Raw genomic sequence first — 27320 nt, forward strand, 5'->3', positions numbered from 1 at the left:
GGATAATAATGTGGGAAAATGTGAGGATGTGCACATCAAAAGGAAGAACAGAGGAGCAGAATATTATTTAGATGGTGAAAGCCTACAGAAAGCTACAGTGCAGAGAGATTTGGCAGTCCTTGTGCTTAAATCACAAAAAAGCTAGCTGCCAAGTTCAACAGTTAATATGGAAGGGAAATGGAATGCAGGCCTTTATTTCAAAGGGAACAGAGGATAAATGTAGGGAGGTTTTGATAAAATAATGTAGGATACAGCTAGAATTCTGTGGGCAGTTTTGGTCCCCTTATCTAATGAAAGATATAGTGACTGGAGGTAGTTCACAGAAGGTTCCCAAGGCTAACATTCATATGGATTGGTTTATAGAGTAGCTGAGTAAGATGGGCCTGTATTCATTAGAATTTAGAAGAATGAGATGTAACCTTATTGAAACATAAAAGGTTCCTAAGTGGCTTGACAGTGTAGATGTAGAGAGGTTGTTTCCCCTTATGGGAGAGTCTAGGGCCTGATGGTGTAATCTCAAGGAGGAGTTACCCATTTAAGACAGAGACAAGACAGTTTATTCTCTCTCACAGGGCAGTGAATCTGCAGAATTCTTTAGCCAATTAGCCTCGACAACCCTCTGTGCTAAGTGTATTCAAAGCTCAGGTGGGCAGATTTTTGATCAGCAAGGGAATAAAGGGTTATGGGGAAAAGGCATGGAAGTGGAGGTGAGGGTTATCAGATCAATCAAAATTTCATCATTTAGCAGATCAGGCTCAGTGAGCTGAACAGGCTACTTCTTCTCCTGCATCTTAAGGTTTTAGTTTATTAATTGGTCGCAACTTTTGGAAAATAAATCATTTTGGTAGATGCTGACAGTTTGTAGAATTGGGTCCTGCTTGAATTCCTGGTTCATTTTAGCTTTGCATTGTCTGTGTTATATTCCACGTCTAGTAGCACTAACTGCTAGTCCACAGCCCTCCTGTCATCCACACTGCTGCCACCATTGAGCACACTAGAAATCTATTTCCTTCAAGGTACACTGAATCAAGTTCTGTTCAGTTACATTCCTGTCTTTATTAATCTACTTTGGGCAACTGGGAACCAATGCCTCAAATTAAATATTCTCAGCCTCATGTCTGAATATTTTATGGTCTCATTCTTGCCAATAACTGCAACCTAGACCTCCATTTCATCAACTCTGTGCTTCTGTGCACCCAACCTTTCAATCCACCTTCTGTAGTCAGATCTTCGGCTAGTTTAAATCAATTTTATGATATTCCTGTCCTGAATATCTTCACATCTGCATTTAAATGACCCTTATCTCAATAATCCCTGTTCTGTAGCCATCTGTACAAATATATTTATCTTAATCGCTCTTTCATCTTTTAGCAACAATTTTAACTTAATCAACCCTTGACATTGGTTGGGCAATGGAAGGAAGGCGTCCTTCATTCTGACAAAACGTACGTGTTTTTTGACCTCTACGAAATCTCATCCTGGCCTTCTCTGGTTCGGTCATAATAGTTACAATATGTCATGCCTCTTCTGATAATCAAGGATTAAAAGTAGCATTTCTGTAGTGCCTTCATCAGCTCAAAAGATCCAAAAATTATAAGTAGCTTTAAAGTGTCATTACTGTTGTAAAGAAGGCAAACACGGCATATCAAAACTGCATACATCAACAATGCAACACAATAATCAGGAGTGAGAAACAACCATTTGACCAAAACTCAAATCATGTACAAAGTATTCTCCTACAGCCTGGCATTAATTCTCCAGCGTGAAGGTTTTGCTTAAGGAGTCCCTAGTCCTCTTAAGTACCCAAGCAGAATTCTATAATGTCAACCTATTCACATATTTTCACCATTCATCCTTGGTATCTGAGTGTTTGATTATGATAAATTAATTGATAACATCAATCTCTTGGGGTGTAGACAAATGACTTGTGTGCAACTTCTCACCTGGATCAGTGCTTTGGTAATTCAGACCCGGAGGTATGCCTCCAAGGGAAACCATGAGGACATTCAATCCTCCAAAATCCTGGGTGTTATGAAGTATTTCTTTAGTACGTATCCTGTCAACTGAAAAGGTGGTAATGGATCCATTTTTCTGAATCACAATAGTATGCCACTGGCCATCTGAAACAGAAATCTCTGGGATGTTCCTTTCTACCTTACCACCAACACCAGCATCAGAGGTATAATGTACTTTCCCATTTTTCACCTGGAGGAAAAGGGTAAAAAAACCTGTTAATTCATTGCAATTAAAAAAATCGATGGCAGAAGCAAACTCAAAGCATAAACTGATGAATTCAAATGATCATTTTGGAGCTCATTAGGATATCAGATTTACAAGCTAATTCTACATTAAAATCATTGTTCACATTGCAAATCCTCTTAAAACATTGTCCCATAATACAATAAATATCTGTACTATTAGAACCATATGTATTACACAACTGCAGTATGAAATTCAGTTAAACTCTTCAAAAGCAAATAAATGCTTTGACCATTTGGATTTATGCCATTTTCAATTTTAAAAACTCTGAATGCCTGTTAAGTCAAAATGCTATGGCAACTACGTAGAAGTCTTCATATGGCTTGTGACATGTAGCTTTTAAATAGTGTTGGGTCAGAACACTCTATAGAAAAACAAATATGTCAAATTTCATCATTTACTTTTGCCTGACATAAAGTGATGGTATGCAACCTCCCTGAATTTTCTAATATCATGTTCCCTTTGTACACCAGCCTGTCCTCATTAATAACCATCTCTGACTGGCTGGCTATATCATTTACGTATATCTGAAGGACCATTTGACTTCTTGAGTTACTCTATGCAGTACTTTACGTACACAGTGAACTTTGCCACTGAAAAATGAAACTGTCTTATTCAGAAAGATTTATGGACAAAAACAAAAGTCACATTTCTAGTCTTTTCATTCAAGGATTAACAAGTCTATTTAATTCTAAGCTTTGTATTGTTGTATTATTCTGCTTTAGAATAACAATTATTACATGCAATCCAATAAAAGGTGACTGATTTCACTATTAAGTAACTGGAGCCCTGTGCTATTTCCATCATGTTAGGATCGATGCTTCAACAATAAGGAAATAAGATGTGTGAAGTATCTGAAAACTGCAAAGGTCAAGAAGATATTCTGAAAGTTCCTACTGAACATTTGCCTGGAAAACAAAACATTTTTGAAAAAGGAAAGTTGAAAATTCATATTCCTTTATCAGGTTTCCATGGAACTATAAAACTGTCTTCTCACTCTTAGTTATTGAATGAACTGAATACACACAGCACTTTTTTGAGAATTTTATTCAAGATTTTATTCAAAATTTTAACATTCACCTGTCTTTGCTGAATTAAGACAGTATCTTCTTTAAATGAGTCACTTACTCAATATCCAACAACTAAACATAATTTTTGTTTAAAGCACCGAACCCAACTTTTGTTAGTTATTTTTGTTTATGGTGTTTAGCTACAATGTATGTGTTAGACACAAAATACATAGTTCTCCCATTCCTGATTACATTGCATGAAACCATGGCTTTGGAGCTGAAGACTGGGGAGTCAATCATTTAGCCTGGGACTGGTTGGCAAGAGTTAAGATGAGGGATGTTTTTGGCACAACGCCTAGCACTAGTTAAAACCTCCCAGCAGTGTGACCAATACTTTATGAAGAAAGGACATGGGTGATGGGAACATTGATTAAAACCATAGCAGTGCATGCAGTCTAATCAAATCATCTAAAGCTAGCTTTAATCTTACCTTCACAGTAGTATAATTACTGTTTTCCTGGACATGAATTAAAATGCCATTTTTGCTTCTTGTTCTGAACTTTATGTCCAGGCTGCTGGCACTTACAGAATCTGGAGGTTGCCCTTTCAAACTCTGCTTTACTAAATAGTCTCGCTTCTTATTTTGATTAATTGAATAGTCCAGGCGTCCTCTACCATCCAGTGACAATGCGGTGTCCACGTTGATCACTAGAAGAATAATATTTTTGTCATAATGAACATTGACTTTGGAATATTTGGAAAGAGCTTTCCAAGTTCAAATTATAGTTAGTTAAGTGTCAAGAATATGCCATTGTTAATTCTGTTCAAATGTACCAAACTAAACAGTACAACTGTAAATATTCACTTAGTTTTCACCAGTGTAGAGAAAGTTAAAGCCAACAGAGATATTCCAAACTTCGAAAGGATTTGAAACGATAGATAGTGAAAGGCCATTACCAGAAGATAATGATTTGGCAACAAGAAGTTGGTCACCGGAATAAATTTACAAAAGTGAATCCCTACAGTGTAGAAGTGGGCCATTGAGTCCAGACTGAACCAAAGAAGAACACCCCATCCAGACCCACACTCCTCCCCCATCACCGCATTTACCACAACTAATCCATCTAACCTGTACACCCAAACAAGGATTTGAGCCCTGGACCCTCAGATTAGAGGTCTGATACACTAACAACTGAGCTATCCGGGCTCACATGAAAAAAGCTCATGCAAAGGGTATCTAAAATAAGAAACATATTACTACGAATGCTTATTAAATCTAACTCAAAATTGACATTGAAGAAGGAATTTAATACTTCACAATGAAAAATGAAATAAAAAATGTTCTGGGCTACAAAATGGGAAATAGGATTAGCAAGCTATGGCACTAAGCTAGTACTCGCACTGGTATGGGCAGGTCAACAGCCTGTTTTAGTGCTGAAAGTTCTACTCATCTATTTTGGTGCCAATCACCTCATTACCTGACAACCTTGAGCCAACATTAGACAGAATGCCGCAGGGGGAGCCAGCATTGTTTATTAGTGTACCCTTGACACTTTGCTTGTCTTCACTTTCAGCCTGATGCACTGAATATTATGATAGCTCTGAATTGCCAGCATAGAAAATAAATAATGAAAACCAAATTCCTTATGGTGTGATGAATATGAGGTTGTAAACTAGTGTTATTCTTAATAATTTTACCTGATCATAATTCTTAGATTATACCCAGTCAGCATTTATTTATTGAATCTGAATAGAAGTTCTCATTTTCAGCAATCTAGAACACCCAACAAAAATATACAATGGCGATGAAACATTTCAATATATTATTGTCATCCAATGAAGTTAGTAGAAACAGTGGGGCCTCAAAGTGGTCTACCATATATTTCCAAATGTTTTGCATTACTGGGCCAATTTGTACCAATTCTTAGGTTCAGCTCTATGTAAGGCATGTGATAATAAACTTGTCAGTTCACGGTGAGACACTGAGTCTTGGGAATATCCCAGCCTCGTGGGATATTGAGATCAGCTTGGTTGACTGCCAGTTCCTAATGCAATAGAACTGAGGCTCTATCAATATGGATTGAAAAAATATTAGCTGTTTAACTGATATCTGTGATGACACATTGTTTTACATCAATGAATAGCTTCTTCATTTCTCATTCAGACCAGCACCCAATCTCACAGCCCTGACACCATGTTTTATGAGTTAATTTTACCCTTCACAACATAAAATAAACTGCTATCTTATTGAAAGCCTCTCACAGTTGGAATGACCTCTGCTCTAATTAAGGACATTAATTCCTTTTCTCCCAGAAGACAATTTTTCATGTTTTATGAGATAAATTTTCAGAACATTACACACTGTGGATGTGCAATTTTTTAAAAAAAACTTTAAGCCTCACATTTTTCACAATATTTTCCTGTAAATCCATGCTTGCAGTTACATTGCTGCCATGACCAATAATCCATGCATGAGCTGTCATGTTGGCAGGGACTGTTTAGACAAGCTCCTTCTAATCGGATGCACCTGAAATGAATAACATTTCATGTAGTAAATTATTCTAGCATGCAACCAAGTTAAACACACTTAAAATTAACTTTATGAAGATGAATGCCTCAGATAACTCGTATTTTCCCAACACATATCAAATAAAATTTTCTTTTCTCCCTATGAACCTTGTTGCCATTACTGAGGTGGCAGTAGAGAACAGGTTGGTGATGTGAGAAATATTTTACTACATTTTACTATATTCTTTCATGGCATAAAGAAACATACATTATAATTCTAGAATGGTAAAAGATAAAAATTTCCTATTTCACTATTCCTACATCTTTTGTTCAGCATTTGAACTTCAATCTTTCTGTTGTTCTAGTTAAAAACAAGTCATCAGAACATGCACAATCTGTAATCTTATTTTCTGCTAAAAAAAACAAATTTAATGAGAAAATTCAATTTTAAATTTCAATTTAAATTACTAATGGAGGGTGTTAATGGGAAAGACCATAACACAATGTTTTACATTCTATTTAACAGAAATATAAACCTTTAATCCTGTTCTTAAACAGTAAAAACAGAATATCATATGAACAAAGGAGATACTTTACACAGTGTACTTGATTTGAAAGAACATTTAAAAGGCATTCTCAATTGCCAGACCTGTCAAGAATTCCATGGCTTGCCAGAGCTTGACTGGGTTCCAATGGGCGACCATTAACAGCAAATTCCATCACACATCCAACAAAGTCATGGGTGACCACCTGTCCTTTCCTTTGAAGAATCGGTTCTACGGATCTGATTCCGCCCACTGTTAATCTGTTGGGCTGCACTTCTAAGGTCCTGTAATACCAATAGATGAAAAGGTAAATTACACATTCACAGAATCAAAGCATGAGGTTCATCTGAAAATTATGAAACTAACAGAGACATGGATAATCTGAATGGTTTTACCAAGATACAGTTGTGACATCTTGATATCTTCAACATTTATGGCATATTCATTTTAGATTAGATTAGATTAGATTCCCTACAGTGTGGAAACAGGCCCTTCGGCCCAACAAGCCCACACCGCCACTTGAAGCATCCCACCCAGACCCATCCCGCTATAACCCACACACCCCTGAACACTATGGGCAATTTAGCATGGCCAATCCACCTAGCCTGCACATCTTTGGACTGTGGGAGGAAACCGGAGCACCCGGAGGAAACCCATGCAGACACGGGGAGAATGTGCAAACTCCACACAGACAGTCACCCGAGGCTGGAAATGAACCCGGGTCCCTGGCACTCTGAGGCTGCAGTGCTAACCACTGAGCCACCGTGCCACCCCGATTTTAAGTCCTTAGGGGTAGAAAAATCCCATTTTTACCCCCACCCCAATTTTCCCTCAAAGCCACAACCATGCAATGATCATAGCAAATGATGAGAAAACTAACCCCAAGGCTTCAATTTTGGCATAGGCCTTTACAGACCAACATTCAACTTGACAAGGACAGCCAACAATGTGAGGTTATGTGCAAGCCAATGTTAATTAAGCCCATACTACCAAGGGAAACTGAATGTAAATTTGTTTATTATTTCTTGAGATTTGGTTTAATTAGTTTCCATTGAAAATAGCTGAAACTTTTTAACATCAGTTTGCACAAAAAAATGTTGTTTATTCTTGTCTACTATTTTTCATTTGGTTGCTGGTTGCTGGGTATCATTTGAACACCAGGTGATGTTCAAACGTTAGCCTAAATTCAAGGTGCTAACAACTTACATACAGAAGCATAATGGAAAATTAATCAGATTACCTAAAACAAGTAAGCTTTGGGAAGTATTAAGGCAATAGCGATTATAACATAAGAAGAGCTAAGAAAAAGACTGAGCAGGATAAAAGTAAAATGAAGACCAAAAGAAACTGATTTCAAGCGGAAGTGAATGTAACTGCAACTGAATGTAACAGATATTCACTGACAAGCAAAGATATGGAGCAGCAGTGGGAAACCTTTAGAAATTATTGAATCAATACAGGATAAATACGTCCCATTAAAAAGCAAGAAAAAAATCTAGTGAACAGTAACAGGTAAATGAATAAAAACAGGGTAAAAGTAAAATTGAAGGAGAACATAAACAAAGAACAAAGAAGAGACTGCCATTTGAAAAATTGGAAGATTTGTAAATAAAGTCAAATAGAAATTATAAAAATGAATTATCAAAAAATATGAAAAGTTCTGCAGATACTTTAATAACAAAAGAAAAATCAGGATATGGATAGCTTCAAATCAATTTTGATGTTATGCTCACAGGTAATGAGAGTAAAATGGCAAAAAGCATTGTTTCATTATTTACTAGTGGAACTAGGATTATGGGTGAAATAATAAGAAAAGTTCAGAAGAGATGCAAAGACATATACACATATACATACACAAATTCATTGGAAAAGGGAATAACTCCAAAGGTAACCAGATAGGAAGTTTGGTTCTTATATTAAATTAGCTTGTATTGGAGGTAAGTAAGCGAATGAATTCTTATTCAAAGATGTGATATGGAGAATAAGCACTGGCAATAACCTGTTCATCTCAAAGAACTGTTTCTATGTTGCAAATAGAATTCAGTATTAGATTAACAATGCCAGCTATCAGTGTCATCTTTCAAACGTTACTGGAACATAAACTCTGTGGACACAAACTTTGAGACCTTGTGTGTCATTGGATGACTACACGGTGCTGCAAATTATGGGTGACTGACAAGTAGTTCCTATACAAACCATTTTCCTTCATGGGTCACTTAATGGATCACTTGAAGAGATAGCAGCCTTGGACTGGCTAACAGTTTATGGTAGGCTGGCACTTCTGTCCTCAAGAGCCATGAGTCCCAGAAAATTGAAAGCTCTGCCTTGTATTTTCTATAAAAAAAGTTTTAATTTCGTAGTAATGATGTAACCATCACAGGAATGAAATCTCAATCTTTGGGAAGAATGCTATGACATTATTTGTAAGAATAACACTGCCCTGCAAGAGCAAACATGAAAATCTAGGTACTTATAGTGTTGAGACATTTATTGAGGTTAATTATAGCATGTTCTGATGGAATTGAAGCTGTCCCAGTGGTGAGTCGGTCCCAGCACCACATGCCACAGTGGAGCAGCAGCAAGTAGATAAACAACAGAAGGAACACTCTCCAGGGCTTTTCACACTATATGGCCTATTCATTGTGTCTGACTTGATGTGTGACTGCTACTTCAGTCATTGATGCTGTCGTCCCCTCTGACAGGTTAATAAAGAAGCGTAACCACTTGTGCCACAGCTCTGTGAATCCCCACATTGCGGCTTTCACCCAGCTTGACCTCCAACATGTCACCATGTCATTGAAGCACAATCCCTAATAACTGTCGGTGACTCCCATTAGCATCATGCCCCAATAGTAGGGGGAAAGAGCAACAAATTCCACACTTCAGTGGATTGCAACGATCCACTGGTGAGGGTACTGTCTTCCCATGCTAGCACTGTTCAGCTAGGGAACCTTCACTGTAAAATATACACATAGTCCATGCAATTTCACAGGAATTCTTCTCAATTTCTCACCATCACTTTAAATAGCAGAACAGAAATAGATTTTTTTTTTGGTGGCTGGGAGTTTCTGACAATCTAGTGACAAATTTCAGCATGAGATTAAGAGAACTCAAGGAATTTCTGAATCAGTGCATACTTATCCAAACTGTAAAGGTATTCATTTTTGTGGTTGGTAGGCTCACCAAGCTGGTTTGTCACTCCGCAGACATTTCATTACCCTACTGAGAACGCCATCGGTTATCATCTGACCCGCTGTCGAATACTGCACGCCCCGACACACTCATCACGCTACCTGACATCAGGAACACCAGACTCCTACGACCACTGGACATCACAGTGGAGCACAAACCCACATCAACCCTACGCCAACTGCTAATCCGAACCAAAGATCCACCACCCACTATGGACAGGACTAATGTCATATACAAAATTTCCTGTAAAGACTGTGACAAACATTACATTGGACAGACAGGAAGGAAATTAGCCACAGGAGTACATGAACATTAACTTGCAACAAAAAGACATGACAAATGCTCATTCATCTCCATTCACATGGATAAGGAAAACCACCGGTTCAATTGGGACAACACTACGTTCCTGAAACTGGGATGCAGAGACAAGCATGGGAATTCCTAGAAGTCTGGTGCTCCACATCAATCAACATGTAGAGCTAGACTCCATATACACTCTACTGCAAAGAAAATCCAGAAGTGAGGTAACCCAGCTCAACGGGCTACAGTGTTTAAATAACAAGTGGGAAAATACAACAGAACTTCATTGGAGGATGCACTGATGATGTTACTGGCAGGGTAATGAAACGTCTGCGGTAAAATAAACCAGCTCGGCGAGCCAACCAACCACAACATCTACAATCCGAGCTACAAATCTACTCTAAAACCTTAATGGTATTCATTCTCATAGGCATTGTAATTGCCTATTCAATTAAATGACTGTGTTGTACCTCACTGTTACCCATTACATTTGGCAAAATAAACAAAACAATTTCTCTTTAAGCTATTTCAATAGTGGAATTGCAGTGTCCTTCAAAACCATGCACTGAACTTTAGGTTGCAATACCATGCTGGTAATTATGTGTGCTATTCTAACTTGAACTTAAAAGAAAGCACACAAATAGTTTCTTATCATTTGAACAAACTAAATATTCAATGAAATGTATTAATGGCAGAAGTCAAATGTTATTTGCCAACAGATCAAAGTCTGCCAAGATGACAATTGCTGAAAGCAACTGTTGCTGAAAAATACTGATATATTAATGATGCACCATTATTAAGACACAAAATAGTGAACAATTTAAGGGGATGTATCAAAAGCTAAGAATCTCCAGAACTTGATGCCAAGCTTGTGCCATTCTGTTTGCAGTGTGAAAGTAAAATCTTTACCATGGGTCTCTGATTACTTTAAGAACATATTGCCCATTAAAGTCATCACAGGAAGTCATGGCTTATAATTTGAAGTGCAAGTAATAATAACATGACTTTTGTTAATATTGTGCCAGTCAACTTCTTGGGCCTAGAAAAGTGAGCATTTATTTGTCAATCCTTTTCCGACATATAAAAATGCTTATTAAAATGACATTTTAAAATATATTTCTTACTTTTCCTTTCTTTCATCTTATTCCCTACATTTGTCTTCTGTACTTGATTTAAATTTAATTCACTGACTCTGCTTTACATTCTTTCTCTGTAAATCCTCATTTCTTAATTGCCAAATCTCGTTAAGGACATGATCTGTTGATTCCACTACCCAATAAGATCTCAGATGTCCTGTTGCCTTCATCTCACAATATCAGCTTGCAGTTCCAGATAAATAGAGCCGTAAAATATTTTCAGTAGAATGATGCTGGAAAAAATCTAACTATTGGCACGTGCATGACAATGGCCTGTTTGAGCGAGATTGCACTTATTATATCCTAACACTGGAAAAAGAGATGGTTTCTGCCTCAAAAAAAATTTGTTAAGCAAAGAGCCCAGGAGTGCGAGAGTTTAACAGTCATTAATTACTTTAGTCATGGCTGTGATGTAGGAACACAGGAGCCAGTTTTCACCCAGCAAAGTCCCAGAAACAGCAATTTCATGATCAGATAATCTGTTGATTAATTGACAAATATTGTCAAGTCAGAGCACTCCTCACCTTATTCAAAACAATGATATATGATTTTTTATACTCAGCCAAGACAGCAGAAATGTCTCATATGTCAGATATGCTTCTCAATTTGATGTCTTATTCAAATGCCAGCACCTCCAAACACCTCCAAGCATTCTCTCAGTAACATTGAAGTAAAAGCCTGGTGCATTTGCTCAACTGTTTGTAGTTGGGCACAACCTCATGATTTGCTGACTTTGAGGCAAGAGTCCATCATGACCGAGCTGCCTTAGAAAGTTAAAAACTGTGAATTTTTATCAACAACCAAACACATGTTGATTTCCCATTTGTTTCGCAATTCTCTTTTCCGAAGTCTTCTGAAATATGGCAGATCAGAACTAGAGGTGTGCCGACAGCCATATTACTCCAGAGACATGCTCAATTAACTCTGCAGGCAGCTCACCCATTAGTATGAGTTGTATACACAAATAGAAATAGCACTTGAATGCTCTTAACATATGATTCAATTTGTAAAAAATAAAACTTCGTATATTCTTTCTTTCTTAGTGAAGCAAGAAAAGTTCATCTGCCAAACGGTCTGACAAAGCATCCAGTATTAAGTTGTTGGGGCGGCACAGTGGCTCAGTGGTTAGCACTGCAGCCTCACAGCACCAGGTATCCGGATTCAATTCCAGCCTCAGGTAACTGTCTGTGTGGAGTTTGCACGTTCTCCCCGTGTCTGCATGGGTTTCCTCCGGGTGCTCCAGTTTTCTCCCACAGTCCAAAGATGTGCTGACTAGGTAGATTGGCCACCACTGAATGCCACACAGTCTAACTGCAGTGTCAGCTACAAAGTCAGTGTGGGTACTCCACACACACATGAACTTGACTGCTCCATTGTGGTGCATCAGATTTCTAATGGTCATACTCAGAAAATGTTACTCAGGCTATCTTCAAATGAAATGTTGAATTACTTCAAATTAACGATGTTTGAGATAGTTTTATAAGCATGGTTTGACTACAAATAATATTTTTATTTGATGTCAAATTTATTTGACATCAAACTCTTAACAGCTGTCGGACAAAGATGATGGATACCATCAAACAGAATTGAGTGCAAACCTAGGTCTCACATCCTAACTAGCTGGTTGGAAAATATTTTTGTAGCTTTCTGGGTAATTTGATGGTCAGCCTATTGTGGGAAGCTAAATGTTTGCCCTCACTTTCCAGTGGTATCCCAATTATTTGTCTCTTTATGGAAATCCCTGATTGGAAACAAAATTGATTTTTAAATGCATTAGAGAACTTCTGAAAAAAATTTACTCTGCATGACGGCCAAACAATTTGTATCGTCATTCCAACTGCTGTGGGATGGATACTAATTCTCACAGAACTAAATGTATCCTCAGGCTTGCTTTGCTGAGCTCACAGCCAGACTTCCTACTGTCTTCTCTTCCTTGCCAATCTGTACAGAATAGCAGTAGTGAGTTGGACAATGAGTTAACATCCTAAAATTTGAACTCTCAATTCCTAAAGTCTCTGCTATTTTCTCATCATAATATTGATGGCTGAGATTCAAGCCCTAGATGAAGTAAACACTAAAAGCGCACCAAAGTTACTTAAGATTTAAAAGTTGTAGTTCAACGATATCATTGGCATTGCAATATAATTCTGAGTCCTCTACTGGGAGAACCCTAATGTTGTGTGTTGATTAACAACAGCAAAGATGCAGAAGCAAGTGATGGACTAGAAAGAGGCGGGTAAGCTTTTAAACTTTGTCTTTGAACTCTCTGTAGACCTGGAGGAGTAGGAATTTTCATGTCATGCCTTTAAGAGAACCTTGGATCTCTGAAACCAGTATCAAATGATTTTCAGGAATGCAGAGTATCAACATCAACATTACCCATCACAAAGAGGAAACTCTGAATTTCTTCCATTTTCAATCAAGATAAAATGCTGGACTGTCCCTCCCAATGTGATGTCCATTGACTGTTCTGTCACTGGCTATGTCAATCTGGCCATGTGAAACTCTGTAAATATCTACTCAAATGAGGCCATGCAGATAGAACATTTATATTCCAGATCTTGCTGAGTTTGTCATCCATTACTCAGTTCCTCAGTGCTCTCGCTGGGCTTCTTGGCAGAACTGCAGCCATTTTTTTGTTGCAGATTCAATATCCAATATTTGGTAAGTACAAGAGTTTTATAAGTAACAATAAGAACGTAGTGATATAGCTAGCTATTAGGTTCTTGCAACCTCACCTTATGTTATGACAAGAAAAATAATCTAACCTTGCAGCAGTTGCAAGAGGAAATCTTACCAATCAGTTGCTGAAGTCAAGCTGGTTGCTGTGCAGTAACCGGCATCCTGATCTTCAGAACATGAGTCTACAGTGAGAGATGCCACCTAATCAAAAGAAATGTAGTTTAGCTTCGTGCAGTTTCACCATATTTTTAACTATTTCGCACAGAAGACATTCCAATGTTTGCATTTCAAAAAGACTGAAACTGCTTTCAATTTTCATAATATTTCAAGTTAATTGTGCATGGAAAATTGGAAACAATGGGGGTAAAGTTGGTCTATGTAAGCAGAGCAAAACGGGCTCCTAGTGAATTAGGAGCCTGTTTTCTGTGAATAATGAAAACTGTGTCTGGTGTAAAACAGATTGTTGATTCACTGTGAGCCTATTTCACAGGGTTATTAAAGTCCAATTGCATCCCCAATTAATTTCAGTAAATCAAATTATGACCTCCAGTTACATTTAAACTTACATTAAGAGATGTGCAAACAATGTGGAACAGTGCATGTCTTCTATTTTGCTTAATAACTAAAATTATAAACATATAAAACATGTGTTTATATAATATTTATAAAATCATGAATGGTGTGACCAGTTTGTAATGTCCCTATGACATGAACAATTTCTTAATATACTTAAATGAAACTTTAATGTTCATATTATTTTGAATTTTTTACTGTAGTCTATGTAATACTTCAGAACATATCAGGTTTTATTGATGTACCTGTGCAACTTGTAATTATAAAATAATTTTTGACATTCAAATCTTGATATTCTTCATGTATCTTTAAAGATTACAAGTTTTGGTGCAGATCTGACTCTGTGTTACAAGATTGTCAATGCTAAATGATATTATACACTGGTTGTGAAATAGGAAAATGTTCCTATTGCCAATAAATATAAAACCATTTGAAAATAAAACCTAATCTAAACATTACACTTTTGGAAACTCTTAACTATAAAGACAGAAAGGTCATCAGGTTCAATCTGAACAGTCGATCCAGCTCTGGTAATGCATACAGAATGCGCTGAAGTTATAATTGATATCAGCTGGGCTTTGCTTCAACAAACTGGTCTATGACTGAAGTCTTTAGTTGTATTTGTTCAGCATTTAAAGAATTGCATAAACAGTGAAACTTTTAACATGACAGTTTTATGTTATATATACATCTCCAGAATTTTCTAAGCTTAAAACTGATATCTTTCAGCACTCATAACAGAATGCTGCTTAAGTTCCCTGTGCAATCTCCACAATTTATTTCCCATTACATACCATGTGCTGACATATTTTGTTAGCTCAAACAAGCCTGCATGCTGAATAACTGGCAATCTATTATTGTAACTGTTTTTTACGCTCTGAATTTCTTTTAATTCTTTCAGCGCAGGAACATATTAAGTGTTCTCTGACTAAAATGGAGTGATATTAATGCCACCTTGAGTGACAACCTGTTACTGATTTAGGGCTGCAACAGTGCAAAGTCAACTTCAGTTGTAAAGTTTCATTAGCTTTTTGAACATTTGTCTCATTGAGTTTATTACTATGCACCTTCCACTAAATGTGTGAAAGTAGATTTTCGAAAGCACAGAGATGGATAGGATAACGATCTGAAATTTAGTTTGTGCAATATAATGCATAAACTGTTGGTTAAGGTATTTGGTAAACTAAGAGGCAAGCTACATTGTACAAAAGCTATCAATAAGAAACATACCGTGTTCAATTAAAAAGCTATTTTTGGAAACGGGGGTGGGGTGTGTTAAGGTAATGTCTCTCCTAAGGAAGACATTTAATTGGATGACACGGGACCTTTCTTAGCATCAAGACAGCAGAAGTCCCATTTGCTGGGAACTGCTGACCAACTAGGGCCCGGCAGCTCTGATTGAGTGACAGCATGACCAGTGAGGCAGTGATTGTTGTCAGTAGAATACCCACCCAAGGATTAGTATTGCTGGTCATCCCAAGACATTGGTGAGGGCGAAACTATAGTGATTGTAATGAGGTCAGCCATTAAGGTGGACATCATAGAGTATGAGTTCCCTGATTGGGGCTGTTAACCTGGTCCAATCAGGGAGACAGGCTGACAGATGAGAACAGAAGTGTCAGAGGTTCTGTCCATTCTGAGAGCTACCTCTGAGGAAGCCAGACCAGTATTGAGTACTATGCAGGTGTAAATAAAGGGTGACTTAGAGACTGGCTACTGGGCTCTGTGGAGTTATTTCACCCGGGCTATTTCGAATCTTTCTCCAATTCTATTGTGGGTTTAATGTGTGGGCTTCTCTGGTCGCACCTGTTCCATATTTCTGACTTATCATTACTACCTAACTACTGTGGATAGCTCTGCATGTTATGCATGAGGAGCTCAGAACTGACATAATGTGCATTGAGGCACACAGCCATGAGGGACTAAAGCACTGATTGGTAGCAAGCACCTGCTGGCTTTGACTAATACCTAGGTAGGGTTAGGTTGCAAGTCTGACTTTGTCTGGGCAGGGCCTGGGTGACTGCACTCAGGCATGACACTCAGTGGTTGGTTCCCCAAATTCAGGTTTAGCGGTGGTTATAGTGACCCCTCTGGGTACGGGTACAGAGGGGTGTGGCCGGCACAGACTCAGCCAACTGTGTAGAAGACCCGAGAGGGAGAAGAAGAAGAGGGGTGCGGGTAGAGCAAGAAATGAAAATGAAAGTCCAGGCAGAGGTGTATTGCCTGGGGAGGGTATCTGAAAAGGTGATGGTGAAGTGTAACACATAAAGCAGACTCTCTTTTGGTGTCATCAGCACTGACAACCCTGTAATAACCCTGGTAAGGTGAGCCTGACGTTTCCACTGAAGCTGATCACCTCGCTGAATATCCTGAACCCAAATGACTTGATGCTGCATAGAAATATATTTATTCTTACCTCAATACAGCACAAATCTCAACACTGATCTGACAGATAGTCAGTTAGTCAAAGCTGCCCAATTAGCTGTCCAATAATGCTTCTTATATTTAGCATTTTATGATCTAGCTTAAAAAATTAGCCTTTTTATCCTTGAAGCAACTGGCTTAACTATAAGATTTCTAGTCAAATACTTTCTAAAAATCAAAATCTAAAATATCCAGCATACTAGCCCTACTCAAAAAAAATGATGTGCCACCTAGTAAAGCTACATTATGGGGCTATTTGCATGCTAAACAATGCTAGCCAAATGTGATAGACACACCAAAGTAAATCCACAACTAATGGAACAGATCAAAACTCTGTTTTATTGTTCCATCCAATCACAGTCTCTGATAATTAAATAACACACAGAAGGGCACTATACAAACATCCTCATCCTAAATGCTGGAGAAAGCTGTCCATCAGGAGAAAAGATCATGTTGAAACACTGGAAACTATCTTCAGCCAGAAGTGCTGAGGGGATGATCCATATTGATACCAGTGCTTGCCCAATTAGATTCACCTCTACAGCGCTCCGAAAGCTTGAAATTTTGAATAAACCTGTTGGACTATAACCTGGTGTCATGTGACCTCTGACTCTATCCTCCACAGTCCAACCCTGGCACCTCCACATCCTGGTTCCCCAGGGTAATAAGAGATAGGCAGTGAATTCTGTCCTAGCCAATGATGTCCACATTCAATGAATTAATAACTTTTGGAAAACTGCTGATAAAACAATCCTTAATTTGAAACGTATAAATTAATTATTATCATATGATTATTCAATTCCCCCATTTAAAATCTGGTACATAGCACTGATGGAAATCAATAGAGTTTTAGGAGTAAGCAGAGCAGTTGTCAAAGAAGAACAAATGAAACAAAGTACAATATGAGGCAGGACCTCCCTGTGCCTCGAAGGGGAAGTTTCACCTCAAAGATCTGCCAGTATTGGCCAACACTCGCGCAACACTCTGCACTGCAGTGGCCACTGCTGATATTGCAGGTAAAGCAGGAAGTGATGGTCATCAGACATAGTAGGAACTGCAGATGCTGGAGAATCTGAGATATCAAGGTGTAGAGCTGGATGAACACAGCTTTCCTGCTCCTCCGATGCTGCTTGGCCTCTGTGTTAATTAGCTCTACACCTTGTTATATCAGTGATGGTCATCAATGACGTTGGCCATTGAGGGCCAGGGCCTGAATGACAGGCCACTGCAAGTAGGGAAGGGGTACACGTTAGCAGGTCAGTGAGAGGAGGGTGCATTTGGGGAAGCCAAACTGCAGGGGTTCCACTACTTAGCATGGCGTGGTGTGGGAAGAAGACACTCCTCACTCTTTCACTGATTAAGAATTTTGCAAGGTTTAAACCTGCCAGGCTACACATTTGGCACAGGTCTCTCCTGCGACCTGTTAAATAGGAGCTGCAGTGTGGTGAGGCACTTAATTAGGCATCAACTGTGCAGTTAAGAGTCTCAACTGGACCACAGATTGATGCCCATAAAGTCATGTATGTGTTGGTGTACCCAATAGTGCAAAGAACATCCCTGATGGTACAATGTCCTAATATTGGGGTCCACTTACCTGTTTTCAGGACTACGGGTGACTCACAAATTTAGTTCCATATATCTTGGAAAATCTGAGAAAGCACAGCATCAGATTATGGGCAGAATACTTAATGCCTCCTTGGACAGGCATAAGAGACTTATTCATATAAGTTAACTGACACTCAGTCCTATATTATCAAGGTAAAGTAATTAAGTGGCATGTCCAACTATACCAACTGTGTCTCTGTTACTTGGTACTTAAGCTTTGGCACTTTTTTTCGAAATGGGAAGCTGATTTTGCACATTTTTCCAGACGCAGCATGTCGAGGAGTTTCCTGATCTTCAAGCTTTGCCTTTGACATGTTCTGGATCTCCAAACGGTTTTGCTGACCCATTCTCCCAACAGTACGTGCAATAAATTGGGGCGGCACAGTGGTTCAGTGGTTAGCACTGCAGCCTCACAGTGCCAGGGACCTGGGTTCAATTCCAGCCTCGGGTAACTGTCTGTGCAAAGTTTGCACATTCTCCCTGTGTCTGCATGGGTTTGCTCCGGGTTCCTCCCACAGTCCAAAGATGTGCAGGCTAGGTGGATCGGCCATGCTAAATTGCCCATAGTACTCAGGGGTATGTGGGTTATAGGGCGAGGTGTCTGCGTGGGATGCTCCAAGGGGCAGTCTGGACTTGTTGGGCCAAAGGGCCTGTTTCCACACTGTAGGGAATCTAATCTAAGCATTATGAATGGAGGGGACCTTTCTATCAAATCACTTTGACCATCTATGTTTCAAGTTGTGAAGATGGTAATTGCAATTATATTTGGCATTCTTTTGTAGTTCCCAATGAGTGGCTTAGTAAGCAACTTAGAAACTAGTATCTTGAGTTATTTTCTTATTGATGGTTCTGTTATGCATTAGAGGTAATGCACCTAAGTTCCAAGGCTGTGTGATGTGTATCACTGTGAGCTCACTTAAAAATTGAAATGAATTAACCCAGGTCTAAAGTACATATTGTGCAGTAGGAATAAAATTCACTCCAGAAGTCACAATGGAATCCAGTTCAGTGAATTTGCTACTTACCAGTCCAGCCCTTCTAGCAACCACAGTGTGAAACTGTCCATCAGAGACCTTCTTAGTCGTCATCAGTCTGTGTGCTCCGTTCCCCAGGTTGAATGAGAATTTCATCTTGCCTTCCACAATCTCGAGAGCTAGGAACTCAGCCTTGTTTCCTGTCTGATTGTCGTAGTTATACATTAACAAAGAGTTTTCTTTAATAGTGGAAAATTTGATATAGATGTAATTGTTGTTTGGGTCCAGACTAGGGAATTCCATGTAAGACAGTTCTTCAAATCCATAACTATTCAGTTCACAGTGCTTCCCAAAGACACCTGAAATGACAAAATAACCAGTATGATTGGTTCAGCAATTATTGATAGATTTTGTTACAATTATTCCAAACATTAAATCAAGGAACTGAATTACTTGTAATTTTGTAAAAGCTTTTGAATTCAGAAAATAATGCCGCTTTGTCTTTCTTGCGCATGCACTACATTTTTTAAAGGTTGAATCTGGACGTGAACAACATAGGCTGGACAAATTCACACATTTGTAAATGGATCCAAAATGAACCAATTTAACCCACTCTCAAAGTTCTACTCCCATACATAAGACTGAAGAATGCATGTATCTAATGTTAAGACCATTTCAGGTGAAGCATGAGTTAAAGCCAATAGTTTTTTTTAATATATTGAACTTTAATTGTTTTTTTCTGTCATTCTTGTAAGCTTAGGTATTGCTTTGAATGTTCAGAAACAGCTCACAAAAACTTCTGTAATTGTTGATCTTGAATACATTGCACCTAATATAGAAACCAATATTTCTTCTGCTGTAAATCAAGGGAGGTTAATTCCAAACAAATATGTCCCACTTGTAACAGAAGTCAGTGAGCCACATCCTGATGAACAGAACCAGCTTCAGGACCAGTCTGGCAGTGGAGTGGCTAATTTCTGTGAGTGATCCTCTACCACACTGAAATAAAAACTGAAAATGTTGTTCCAAAATGTGTCCCTGTTGAAAAAGCCTACCTAAGACATTGTCCTATTTTTCTTTATTAGATGTTAAATGTCCCTTTACTGGCAGCAACTTCAGATTGTTTGTGCTTTTCTGATTGTTTCTGTATTTGTGCAATAATCCCAGAGAATGTGAAAGATTACTATTTTCATTCATGTAATAACTATTTGATACTCACTCATTACATTTGTACTCCATTTCACAGTTTACATTTATGAAGGTATCTCATCAAATAAATGTGAACAAGGAGAAGACATTTTCGGAGCTAAATTAGATAGCTCCAAAACTCAGCACAGGGAATTGTAATGGACGATTAGCCTGCCTGCACTTATTCAAACCATGCAAGATTTATCCTGCCAATTAGTTTAAATGACTGTGCAGTAGGAATAAAATTCACTCCAGAAGTCACAATGGAATCCAGTTCAGCGAATTTGCTGCTTACCAGTCCAGCCCTTCTAGCAACCACAGTGGAAACCCACACCGAATGTGCTGCTGAGTGGCTGCAAACATCAGCCAGGACTCAAGCTTGTGTAAGGTTCACACCACTTAAAGCTAACCTGCAATCTTGAAGCCAGACATCTCTTAAAGACAAGGTGCATTCTGGTTGCAAAAAAAAACTGAGTAAGATACAACAGAAATGACAATTGCATTAAAAATCATACAGCTTGCTCCAATTTTCTTGAATCCTATGCAGAAGCTCAATAGGAGAAGCTAACTTGGTGACTTGGTGGGGATGGTCACTGGGGCATGTAGTGGCTGCATTCTATTATGACTGAGTCATATGCAAACAAATTTCCTACTCCTTGTTGAGAGAATTTCTGTGAATGCTCAGATGCAACAATCGTTGATGAACAGGAATATGTTTCCAAAGTGTCCAGTTTCAGCCCAGAAGGACCTGCTGGTGACACCTTGAAGACAACTGGCATTACAATCTTTACCCTGACAGTATTCTAGATGTAGTGTCAAGATGTTGTCACCTCTTTGATGAAGTGCATGCAGCCGCTGAAGACACTGCTCCTGACTCTGGGGCAGGTAGGAAAAGCTCACACTGAAAACCTAGGGGATTGACAGCCCTCCTCCACCTCCCTCATTGAACAGCTTGTCTGCTTTGCTTTCTTTACTTCATTACTTTCCAATACTTTTTCCCAAGGGAGTTTGCTCCTGAACCTAATGACTAGGAGTAAGTGGTTTCTTCAGCACCCATACAAACCAACACTACCCCATTTTCCAGTGCTGCACCCTATACATAACACAGAATTTTATAAACTTGTCCAATGCTTAGTACACCCATGAACTCAGAAGGCGCCAGTGGAAAGTAATCAGTGATGACCTGCCAGATTGATTATTATGCCTTTCATTAGGATGGACCAGGGTGAGTCTTTTTGCTGACCTATGTTCAGCTGCACGTATCTGAGAGAAAGTGTTAATAAAGATCTTCTCATCCCATCTTGTGAAGTAGTGGTAGCATCCCTACAGCTGGACCAGAAGGTCTGGGTTCAAGTTTCACTTGTTCTGGAGGTATGTAATTACATTTCTGAACAGATTGATTAGAAAAATAGGTTAATTTGAAAAAAAGACCCTTCTGTGGTATAGTGGTACTACCCCTACTGCGGGTTCAGGAGGCCCAGGTTCACGTCTTGCTTGCTCAGAGAGGTAATAACATCTCTGAGACAGGTTGATTAGAAAAACAGGTTAAGTATCAGTTAAATTAGCGTAACTAGAGTGGTTAAAGACGGTAGACTGGGTGTCAAATCACTTTTAGCTGCTGAGTGATATTAAAACCTGTCTGCTCTGCAGCCTGCATCAACACATTCAATGATATGACATCTGATCATAACCCTAATCCTATCATATGCAAATCTTGTTGGAAGTGGGGCGGACTCCAGTTTTCTTTCTAAACCTGCACCAACCCATGGCTTCACAGAACTGAATTTTGCAGCCTCTGAGCTGCTATGTGTGAGGTGTAAGGAACAAGATGTTTATACTTATACCAGGCCTATGTAAAAGTTGTTTAAATTGCACAAAACAGACTACAGTGGAAGACATCAAATAGGTTGGGCAAAGTGATTTATTGAGCACTTTGTCAGGAAAAGCAGGGAAATATTTGCGCTAGTCTCACCCTCAGTACCCTTTAAAAATATTAAACACTTGGAAAGAATTATCATTAACTTTAATGGCTCTTCATCTTAATTCCACTGATTTTGAAAAAGCAAACAAAGTTGTTAGGAATTGCTCTTGATGCTGTGTAGGGATTTTATAGATGCATCTGCTTGGCATTTCCAGGAAAATTATAGACTTGCTCTAAAAGAATGTATTTACAATTTCACGAGAAATTTCAGGAAGAGGAAATCCTCAAGAATAAGTTTTTAATATTAGTACATTCAGTACCCAGAGGAGTTCCTGGCTTTACAGGTTTCTTCAGTAAGTTTTCCTTGGAGCAGCAGCTACCTGGTTGACTATGTGCTGAAGCTGCATTAACAAACACAAAGATTAAAATGTGAAGGTTCCTAAATCACCTTGCGTCAATGATACCTATCAAAATTAATTTTGCTCCCACCTAATGCAATTTGATTCACAGTGGGAACAAAAATATTAATTTGGTAGAAAAACAAAATAGGACAGTAAAGCTAATCATAATGTTTCTCCCATCTGTTTGATTCTTAAGAAATGCTATTGTTCGGAGATCCTACAAATGGCTTCACTCTACCAAAAAATGAATGGAACAAAATCTTTCTTTTTGCCAACTCTGTAATACAATGATGTTAACTGCAATGATATTGAAAATTGCATTGCATTCTTGCATGTTGTACTGATATGGAAAAGAATCATTTAATACTCCTGCCCCCCAATAATGTAAAGGAAGATTTAAGTAAAAGAAGATAAGAGAAAATTCTGTCCAGTCCCAGCCTCTTCTCGTGTGGAAACTGTAACACAATGCACTGCACTTGTGACACTCCACTGCTGCCAAAAAATAATGTTTAACTGTTTCAAATGTTTCTGGAAATTATTTCATACGAGTTTTGCTTGCATACCGAGGTAGTGAAAAGGGCAGAACGCAGCTGTCTATTTCTCTGGCTCTTCTGTTTTGAATTATCTACTTCATGAGGAGGCAGCGATCACAACAACAAACTCAAATTCTGCGGTTATGATTTGATTTGGCATTTTATAACTAATGGAGGAACTGCTGAGGCCCTCTTAGTCATCTAATAAACTGTTTGGAGTCCCATTGTGTCACTAAAATATTGGTCTTGGTCAGAGGTTGAAAAGTCCTAAAATAAAGCATGTTAAAGTAAGTTCTAAACAAAACCTGTCAGAGCCAGACTTCTACTCTGAAACTTAAGGATACAGGGCTTATGTGAACTAAGCAAGCGAGCTTTATTTGACTCTGTCATCAACCTCCAAACTCAGAAAAAAAACCAGTCCTTCACATCTGGCCCTTGCCCCTTGTTTGTGAAACATTGGACCTTTTTGTGCTAACATTTGTAGAAGCAGTTCTTCTGCTATATAAAACACCCACCAGATTAAGGATACTGTCCCTCTTGGGCTTCTATTCTCTTTGTCACTAATAATCCTTCTGGTCTAACTTTGCCTCCCTTTAAGAAACTTCAGTCTTTCTATATTTTTAATGCCCCCTTTTAGCCTGTACATCTCACACCAGACAATATTGGGCCAATGACTTCTTATTCCTCTCATTGTTCCACCTAGCAATCCCTCTTTCCTTCCCATTTGATCCTCCCCACCCGAATTCTTTTGTTTACCCCTTCCTCCCCTCTGTCCCATCTCTCTTCTCCAAGTGTTCACTTTCCCCCACTCTTAGGCCAACCACTGTCTCCTCACCTGCCTTTCTTCTCTGTCCACCTCGTCCAGCTTGATCCAGTTGCCCCACAAATCCTTCAGCACTGCTTAAACTGAAATTGCACACAGCCATGATACTGTTATTGCAATGTCACAAGAGTTCAACTAGTAATCTAGTCAAAATCTTGTCAGTGTGCCCACTTTTTGACTCAGGGAGTCCAAACTGTTGATTGAGGGATTAGTGCTGGTTTGATAACCTATCCAATTTTCCTTTGCAGTGACCTCATGAAAAGCAAGTGTTGTAAAGGTAAAATGGTCTGCAAGTTTGCTGTCAACTATGTTATGCTAACCTGAACTCAACTTGAACTCACATTTACGTCAAAAGAAATGAGAAGCTGATAACTTGTATATACTCCATTCAAGTAAGTGGGAGTATTTTAAAACTCTAATCAACTGTGTAAACGAGGTGCATACAATTGGTCAGTGTTACTGCTCCATTCAGGCTGTTAGAACCATTTCCACACAAAGAAGATTAAAGTTTTTCCTGAAACCCATCTCCATGTAGCTTGTAGCATTTTCATACTGAAAATGCTGTATAAATGTAAATAGTCCTGATGGTGGTAGGAATAATGTGGAATTCTAATATCCAAATGTGAACAACATATAATGGCATATAAATCCCTGGTTAACTGTATTCTCTGTTTTCGTAAGTAATGATTCATACAAATCATAATCATTATAATGTGAACAGGATAGTCAATTTCCTGTTAATACACATAAGACAAATCTACATTCCACAAATTCTTTAAATACAATTAAACAATTCCCATTGCAAACGCAAAACGTAATTGTGAGTGACAAAACTTAAATGGGAGAGAACAATAAATTGGAAAAATAGCTATGAGTCCAAGTGGGAGCTGCCTAGAGGAGAGAATGTTAATACAATCCCTAATTCCCCTGGAATGGAATCATTTTAGTTATAAGACTGGATAACTAATGTACTGGAAACTCAATGGAGATGTCTAGTTCAATAAGATGCTGAAAAATTGGAATGACACTCCATCAGTCTGACAGCAAAAGCAATGAGGTTTCATGAGTTGAATAGCTAAGTGTCAATTTTTAATTTCTCCCTGAAGAGAAACCAAGGTCATCTTTCAAAAGTAATTACTGCCATCTGAAATCCACTATCTCTGACCATTAAATATTTTGCTTTGAAAAATTCCAATATGGTAAGCAACAGGAAGAAGCATGTCTTCCATTGATCTAATGGGAGCAGATTGTCCAGAATAAACTGACTCCCACTACCAAATGTGGCCTGGTAGCAGAAGACATGGATAACAAGCAGGAAACTGATCCTAATTTTGGCCAACTGAGGCATAAAATTGTCAAATCAGAGTTCTGCCCTCCATTTCTGGTCTGTTGATGATCCCCCCAATTTGCATTTAGTCACTTTGCAAAATTCTAACTCTGCACATTGCAAAATATTAAATAAGAATGTAATGTACAGTTGTAATGTCAGGTTTATTCACAGGTCAGTACAGCCATTTTTACTGATACGGGCAATATTGAGATTCTTAAATTATATATCAGATAATATTCTTCAAGCTCAGCCATTTGTCAAGGTATATCATGCAACAAACCATTCGCAAAATAACTTGAACAATGTTGCAAAATAAGACACATTTCCAAAACTTTTTCACCTTGCACTCATCAGAACAAATGCAAGAAGGCCAAGATATTTCAAACAATTACAACAATCTGTACTAAGTTAGAAAAAGATGCTAATTGCTTAGCAAGTCATTTCCAATTAACTTTGACATCACCATGTCTCAACAATATTCAAACTGCTCTAGAGAAGACCAGAAGATACAGGAGCAGAATTATACATTCAGCCTGTTGCTCCTGCTCCATCACTCAATCATGGTGGATAACATTTCTCAACTACATTTTCCTGTCTATCTGTCTTAAATATCCTCAGTGACTTGGCTTCCACGGTTTTCTGCGAGTTCCTCCTAATCTCCGTTCTAAAGAGTCGTCATTTCACTTTGAGGTCATGCTCACGGGTCCTAGTCTCTCCTTCTTGGTGGAAACATCCTCTTCATGTCCACTTTAACCAGGCACTTTAGTATTCTGTAAGTTTCAATTAGAAACCAGCACGGCCCCATCCTTCTAAACTCCATCAAATATACACTCAGAGCTGTCAAGCATACCTCATAATGACAAGCCCTTCTTCCCTTGGATAAATCTTGTAAACCTTCTCTAGAACCCCTCCAATGCCAGCACATCCTTCCTTAGATATAGTGCCCAAAACTGTTCACAATATTCCAACCGTGGCCTGATCAGAGCCTTATACTGGCTTAGCAGTAAATCCCCTGCTCTTGTATTCTAGCCTTCTTGCAATTAATGTGAACAATGCATTTACCTTTCAAACTGCCAACTGAATTTGCAATTTGACTTTAAGGTAAACCTGAACTAGGACTCCTAGTCCTTTTGTACTTCAGATTTCTGAAACCTTTCCCTGTTTAGAAAATATTCCATGACGCTACGCTTCCTATCAAAGTGCATAAACTTATACTTTCCCATACTGTATTCCATCTGGCATTTCTTTGCCCACTTTCCTAGCTTATTGAAGTACTTCTGCAGCCTCTCCACTTCCTCAACATCACTTGGCCCTCCACCTATCTTCATGTCACCTAAAACTCAGCAACAATGGCCTCAGGTCCTTCGTCCAGATTATTAATGCATGACGTGGATAGTTGTGACCCAGCAGTGACCCATGTGGAACTCCACAGATCACTGACTGCCATCCTGAGAAAGAACCCTTTATTCCCACTCGCTGCCTTCTGCCAGTCAGTCAATCTCGATTCATGCTTGTAGCTTGCTCCTAACACCATGGACTCTTGTTTTATTTAGCAGCCTCCTCTGCTGCACCTGGTTAAAGGCCTTCTTGACATCTAAATGGAGCACTTCCACTGGTTATCCTTTGTCTGACTTGCTTGCTACCTCCTCAGAGGATTCTAACAGATTTGCCAGGCATGAGTACCCCTTGACGATGCAATGCCAACTCAGCCCTGTTTTACCGTACACATCCAAGAACTCTGCAATACTTAAGTTTGCTTTTGTGAATCTAGAAACCTTTTTTGCAAAAGATTTTAATGCATTCTGCCTGTCATTTATTTGTTCACTATGTTTTTATTTACTTTTTGATGGAATGCATGCATTGCTGGCCAGGCCAGAACAGACTTTCCATCCCTAGTCGCCCACAGGAAGGTGGTG

General features: G+C 38.7%; 1 protein-coding gene across 1 annotated transcript in view; it reads right to left on the reverse strand.

Moving 5' to 3' along the window:
• Positions 1-27320, reverse strand: part of fat4 (FAT atypical cadherin 4) — a 359910-nt gene that overhangs the window by 12851 nt on the left and 319739 nt on the right. The window contains exons 12-17 of the mRNA XM_048532919.2: positions 19260-19567; positions 13748-13833; positions 6427-6606; positions 5672-5796; positions 3760-3977; positions 1944-2205 (exon numbers count right to left, since the gene is read on the reverse strand). Of these exons, the coding sequence (XP_048388876.2) occupies positions 1944-2205; positions 3760-3977; positions 5672-5796; positions 6427-6606; positions 13748-13833; positions 19260-19567 (1179 nt within the window). The remainder of the gene's footprint in view (positions 1-1943; positions 2206-3759; positions 3978-5671; positions 5797-6426; positions 6607-13747; positions 13834-19259; positions 19568-27320) is intronic.

Source organism: Stegostoma tigrinum, chromosome 1 (genome assembly GCF_030684315.1).
Source record: "Stegostoma tigrinum isolate sSteTig4 chromosome 1, sSteTig4.hap1, whole genome shotgun sequence".
Classification (NCBI taxonomy): domain Eukaryota; kingdom Metazoa; phylum Chordata; class Chondrichthyes; order Orectolobiformes; family Stegostomatidae; genus Stegostoma; species Stegostoma tigrinum.